This window comes from Protobothrops mucrosquamatus, unplaced genomic scaffold, assembly GCF_001527695.2.
Source record: "Protobothrops mucrosquamatus isolate PMUCROS unplaced genomic scaffold, P.Mucros_1.0 scaffold623, whole genome shotgun sequence".
Classification (NCBI taxonomy): Eukaryota; Metazoa; Chordata; class Lepidosauria; order Squamata; family Viperidae; genus Protobothrops; species Protobothrops mucrosquamatus.
In genome coordinates this window covers 201,754-208,763 of record NW_015386919.1, presented here as the reverse complement: position 1 = coordinate 208,763, position 7,010 = coordinate 201,754, and the positions used below count along the sequence as shown (strand labels likewise).

The 7,010-nt window shown below is 31.7% G+C and overlaps 1 protein-coding gene across 1 annotated transcript in view; it reads right to left on the bottom strand.

The window, feature by feature from the left end:
- Positions 1-7,010, bottom strand: part of FAM13B (family with sequence similarity 13 member B) — a 48,845-nt gene that overhangs the window by 3,038 nt on the left and 38,797 nt on the right. The window contains exons 18-22 of the mRNA XM_015817692.1: positions 4,454-4,537; positions 3,763-3,858; positions 2,293-2,376; positions 863-1,035; positions 300-401 (exon numbers count right to left, since the gene is read on the bottom strand). Of these exons, the coding sequence (XP_015673178.1) occupies positions 300-401; positions 863-1,035; positions 2,293-2,376; positions 3,763-3,858; positions 4,454-4,537 (539 nt within the window). The remainder of the gene's footprint in view (positions 1-299; positions 402-862; positions 1,036-2,292; positions 2,377-3,762; positions 3,859-4,453; positions 4,538-7,010) is intronic.

Here is a 7,010-nt window from a genome sequence, read left to right as displayed (position 1 = left end):
TTATTTAGTCTTTGGTATGATCAAAGAAACTTAATCCAATCTCTTATATAATGTGTCTCTGAATTTTTTTTTATTTCAAATGGTTTCTAACATGTACTCAACATTAGAGTTTGATTAATTAAAATACATATAAATAAAAATCAGGACTGTTAATTCAATTTTTAAAAAATCTATGTGTATTAATTCTCACTAAATAGCACCCAGCAAAACTAATGCTTCAATTAAAACAAGCATGTTTCCATTTTTATTTTCATTAACAATGCAAAACTAGGGTAATCAGTGTTATATATTAAACTGACCTCCCGTTCTGTTGATAAAATCCTTCTTCAAATTCCCGTAGGATTTTGCGCAATTTCTTTTTTTCACCTCTGGCTTTCCAAAGTTGTTCTAATAATTCAGGCCTAGAAAAATGTTGTAAGAAAATACTCTGGCTTATCAATACCATTATGAGTGGCCCATCCTCTAAAAAAGCACAGCGTAATTAGATAACTGATAACTTTTTCAGAAGTTTTTCTTAAAGTAAATTTTATGTATTTCCTTAATTTGTTCTCTTGCTAATAATTTAAAGAAAACTAAATGCAGTTACTCTGCTCAAGTTATAAGTGATAAAACTAGATTCACATTCCAAGAAACTGTCTTCATTAAGGGGTGTGCAAAATGTTCAAGAAGTTTTCTGATGTCAAAGCAGCCACTATTAGGATTAGACACTTTTCTGGACAGGTCAGAATGGCCCATTTCAATCTTGCAATATAATATTTTGCGTATCACTGATCTATTTCGGATCCAATCAGAATCCACAAATGATTTTTTAAAATAAGCAGCAATACATTTTTTGGGTATTTACAATGTCATATTTACTTACATGGAAGCTGCACGGATACTAGAAAGTCGAAGCTCTCGAGTTAGTTTCTCTTGACTTTCTTCTACATCAGATTCTGAATTTTCAACAGGGCTAGTAGCAATGGGATGTATTTGGGCACTGGATTTTAAAATATCAGTCAATTCGGAAGATATATCACCATCTTCTTCCTCTTCCTTAAAAAATAATAGACAAGTTTTAAGGATTCAAGTAGTAGGGCATTTTTTTAAAAAAATAAAAAATACTACTATTGCATATATATTCATATTAATGTTCCTATGGCAATAGAGGGTTAAGAATTATGTGGGCATTAATGTGAAGTCTAGTGTTAAAGCCAACAGTGGTTCTAGTACCCTGGGAAACACAAACAACAGGAACAACAATGCACAGTAAAGGAATGGGAAAAATCATTTGCTATTGTAAATTGTCTTTTTGTATGGTTTTGTAACAGATTATTACAGAGGCACTATAAAATATAACAGAATTGTAGGTATAAATAGAAACAATCTAAGAAAATATTTAAAATCTTTTTTCACCCCAAAATGCTATAATAATACTATAACACATCTATTATAAAATTAATTTTAGAACATCTGTACAAATAAATCTGTATTTAAACAATCCAAGTGCACTGTAAGGAAAGTTATCTGTAAAGATATTGATTAATGCAATTCATAAAAATAACTCCATATAAGAGAGGGGTCTTTAATACACATATCTTTATCTTATCTATAACCTAAATATAAGTAACCTTCCTTTTTAAATGTAATAAAATCATCAAAATGGCAAGAAATGATTTTTTTTTAACCTAAGACAGATATAAACTGAAGCATTTGCATGTCTCCTGTTACAAACTTTATAGAAGCTGTATTATTCTGGATATTCTGGATGCAGGATCATTTACATTAACAGATTAGGCTTCAGAGAAGATACTGAGATCAGTAGGTGATCAATAACGCCTTTCTAATTTCATGTTATAGTATCTCATCCTATGTGTTAATAACAATGGGTTAATGATAATGTTTCTGGGCAATTATACTTGGGAAGTCCATAGTATAATTTATACTATGGAACAACTTAAATCTAAGCATATAGTTTTATTATGGATTTGTTAATTATATCAACAATTGTCAAATCCCTAAAGAGTTTACATATAAGACTCAACATACATAAACAGAAAGTTCACAATCTTTACTCCACAAAATAAAAAAACATAGAACAAAGTTAAATTAACCAAACAAGGCTAACTAAACCAAGATGGGGGTTACGTTTTTTTCTACATAGATTGAACCAGCTAGGCGAATTCCTTTCACAGAATAGACTACAGGAGATAAGTTAAGTGCAAGCAGTGTATGGCTTTATAAGTTCATCATTTTAAACTTCTCAGAAGTCTATTGGCAACTAGTGCAGTCAACTTTGGACAGATAAAATACCTTAATTTCCTCAAAGAAATGGGCTGTTTCTCCTTCTATGATAGGTTGTAACATTTGGCTACGCCTTTTAGTTGATGGTGATCCCTGAAATATAATCAAAAGGTGATAATGTTTTAAAAGCTATGTTCCTATTATTTTTAGAGCATATGAAATTTTACATAATTTTCACTGTTTTTATTCACTGGATAAACTGAGAATGAAGAGTATTGACACAAACTACAGAACATTCATTGTCTATACAAGGATGTTAAGAAGGAAAATAAAGTATGGGAGTTCAAAAGGAGTTTGGATTTGTAACACAGGAAAGCAAATGCAATTTATTAGATATAAAAGAAACAAGATGGGATTACTGGAAGGTATCAGCTGAAGAAAAGAGTTTGTCCAAAAGAAGGAAACAAGGAAGGACTTTAATTGTATGTTAAAATATCTATCCCTGCTTAGAAATCAAAGTAAATGAAACTTGACAATACTGGAAAGCCTCTATCTAGTGTTTTTCAAAAGCAAAGTGAAATTGTTTTTAAGAGGCATAAAAGAGCAGTAACAGAGGGCTTTCCTTATAATAACATTTATCAGAAGGCAATTTTCTAACTTTCTGAAAATTATCCTCCAGAAGATAGAAGAAGCTATCGGCTTTCTCTCACTTGACCCTAGGGGTGTATGTGCGTGAAAGTGATATATGATGCTAGAGTTCCTGATTACAAGGACAATTAAAATATAGATGAACAAATATCTTAAGACTTTTAACAACTCAGAGCAACTACAAATGAAATTCGCAGCAAGAGAAACGGCAAAATGTGTACAATATATCAAACAACTCAAAAAAGCAGGATTGAAACTTGAGTTTAAATCTCTTGGACCATATAAATGACATCTAAGTTGCTAAATGAACCAATGGTCTGAGAAAATATTTATGAATTGTCTTTGAGAGATACTGGAGAGTAAGTGGCATATCTTTGAACTTAGGGGAACATGGGACGGGGCAATGAGAATAGATGGTAGGTAACCCCTTAGTTGTCAAAGATATACTCAGTATGGAAGTTAGATTTAATGGCCCAAAATGGTATTGTACATGTTATTAATGTTCTAATGCTAAGCATTCCAAATATACTGAAGCCAACACCCAGATTACAATATCCTCATAGAAAAGACCTTCATTTTCAACTATCAAAAAAGCCACTTGAAAGGATAATCAAACACTTGTTGATGAATGGTAGCAACAGTGAAATACTGTACATATTTAAAAATTCTGTAGATGATAAATACATTGGAGATTGGGGTTAATTTCGAGATTTGTTATCCATAAGCAATGGACGAGGTAAAATAAGAATAAAGATTTCACCTGTCATTTCTTATTATAGTCATTATGACTGTTAAAAGTAAATTAGAATAATAAAAAAATCAGTGCAAAACAAGTGATGAGGCAAATCAATCCCAAATAGAAAGCGTATGAAAAACGGATTCTATACTCACAAGAATAGGAGTAATACTCGCTCGAGTTAACATCTGTTTCACAAGCCTGTACCTGTCATAGAGGGGTTTAACAGTATGTCTGTCTTCTCTGGAAAGCTGAAAGAAAGAACAAAAAAATCAAACACTGAAAATGAACAAAAGGGACTTGCCTTAAACCTAACAAGAGTATTATAAAAATGGCAAATCTAAAAGAGAAATAAATCAGATTACAATTTTGGGCTTGATAGGAAAAAACCAGACATAAAGTGGTCAAATAAAAGCAACGAGATAAGGAGGTCACTTATAAAAGCTTAACTGCTTGATCCTTATCTATGAGTGGTCTTTTTTAAAAAAAAAATCTAGAATGTCAGCAAAATTAAACTCTTACTTGTTATTCTCTTCTCAAATTAATATTTCTTAAAATACTTCTGAATTATGTTTCTGAGATTACATTTGGATAAATATCAATGTTGATGAAGGTTTTAAGGAACAATTTTCTGAAAAGAAACCACAGTTTCTTTTAGAATACTTAGAATTTTATTGCTAATTTTGAAGGACTCGGTCCTACTTATTCTTTGGTCCCCAACACAATTCCTTCAATCTAACGGTATTAGAAGAAACTTTGGGGCAAAGGTTCAGTGATTCTGCAAGATGATGTCAATAGTGTTTTCAATCATTCTAGACAGTCAAGAAGGAGAGTATGAAATATTACCGGACGTCCATGCTGACTTTCATAGAACAGGAGACTTTTTTGAAGTGATGTTTTTTCTTCTGCAAGATGGTCTTTCGTCATTTTCTATAATGAGAGAAATGGAAGGGTCTTATTCTATATCCATTTTTGTTTTCATACTTACTTACTGAGGTAAAATAATAAAACTGAAATAGCTGAATTACAATGAAAATCTTTATAACAGTTTTTCTTCCCATATGGACTTATGCAGAAAAGTTTCTTAGCAGAAGAACAAAAGGCAATGCAAACATTGTTTAAAACAATCTGTAATATTAAAATCCATTGAAATTTGAAATTTTCTTGAAATTTTCTCTCAAACCTAATATTCTTATTTGATGTTTAAATATCATTAGAGATAGTGCTAGGAATTCCACAGAAAAGACTCTGATCTATGTATCCATCAACCTATCCCTGATAGCCTGGACACTTCTGTTTGTATTTGACCAAAGATACTTATGCAAGCCTTCTGGGAGTCCTGCTCCTTCAACAAAAGTAGCACTTGTAAGTTGATATAATCCAATCTGTAATCCAAGTTAAACAACTGGTTTATTAATATAATCTAAGATGTGATAAACCAAGCCACCTTATTTTGTCATATCGTGCAAAAATATAGGTTTATTCCTGTCATTGTTTGATCATACTGTATGTAATTAGTTATTTGTCTTTGTCAGTCATTGGATATCTTTCTTTTAAATCTTACTTGAAATAATTTGATATTTGATAAACTATACACTTTTACTGTTGATATTCTTCCTAACCAGAAAATATATATTTTCTTCTTTAAGGTATCTTCTGCATATGTTGCTTTTCCTTTTCAAATAATTTTCATATAATTTGTTCCATGTCTTGTTCTTGTTATATAGTGATATTGAACCCATATTGTATGTGTTTAACTGTTTATTCTAAAGAGTCCTTTACATGAGTAACTGTGAGTGCTATCTTTAGTTGTATAATTTTAGTTTATATTCTTCCTTTCCCACTTTGATTCCTGAAATTTTATTATCTTGCCATATCCAAGTTTTTTAAGAGGACTGTACATCGGAGCATGTTATTTTGAAAGGGAAAAAATATGCATCACTATAGCCAAGTCAACTGTCAACAGCTAAAATTGAACAAAGGCTAGTGATGCAAAGTTTGAAGAAATTTTTAAGCCATTTATTTGAGGTTTCAAATTAATAAACAATGTTGAAATATTTGAAAAATAAGAATACTTTTTTATATGTATGAATCACATGGTGCAAGTCTAATTTATAAAACTGGAAAGTTTATACTTTATTCAGGCAATAATTATAAATCCATTCACTGAATTCTCTTTAAATGTTTTAATGTTTACCTGCATTTCATGTGCCTTCCCTACAAAAATTTCTGAACCTGTAAAGAGTTTTACATAAACTCTTCTTTAGTTTTTAGAAATCATTTAGAAATTAAGCTAAATATTTTTCTTATACATTTATGCATTATTTTAAAAAACAAGCGTTTCATTATTATTTCACTACCTAACAGAATTGGATAACCAATAAATTTAAACAAACAAATGAATAAATAAATAAATATAAATATTTTGTTTGATTGTGTTTTCTTGATTTTGATTTTGAATGCAGAGGAAAAAAGAGATGGGTTTTCAAGCAAACACATTCCTGGTAACACAACTGAATGCTAAGTACTGGATTTTGGCTTGCCAGTTGACAATATATCTGGTACAGAGCAGTGGCCCCCAACCTTTTGGGCAATAGGGAGTGGTTCCGTGGAGAGAGACCGCAGACTGGAAGGGGTGTGGTTTTACATGCTTCCTGCATCTCACGGATGGGGCTTCACTTGTTTGCGCGGCAGTTTCTGACATTCTGGCAGTTTCTGACAGACCGGTTGGGGACCCTTGCTCTAGAGTGACTTTGTCATAGTACTTTACTGGGCAGACAACAGTTTTTTGCTGTTCTCACTCCTACAAAGTTCTAAAATATGAGGGGGGGGGAACTGAATTTGCAGATTGTTTCTCCATGTTAAGTAATTTGTTCAAGCCCTAAATGCCACCACTAAGAAATCATCATACAATTTTTTTAAAAAATGGGTCTGATTGTGCCACCTATCTTTTCAAATCAAAGTTTTCAAAGTCATCCGGACCATTCATGAATCCTTTTCCACTGCTGTATTTAAGGATAGTCCAGTTTAATAAACGCCTATCCTTGCATAAATTTTGAACACTCTAATTATACAATTAATCTTGTTAGTCATCTTTGTTAAGTAAACATAGATCAAGGCTATGTCCCCCCCCAACAAGATATTGAGAAAGATTTGCATATTGTCCCTAAAATTTCAAAGCATTCTATTCCAGGGAACTGCTTCTTCTGCAAGATGCTTCCTCCTTTAAATCACTATCAGGTTAATATTTGTCTCCAACACCATAGAAAACAAATTCCATTTCTCGTGCAGAGCCCAACGCATGCATTAGAGATTATTCATATTTCTACCTATTAAATTAACACGTCATTGGTCAGTACTATCAGCTACTTACTGAATGAGGTATTAAGAAATTCAATAGGAT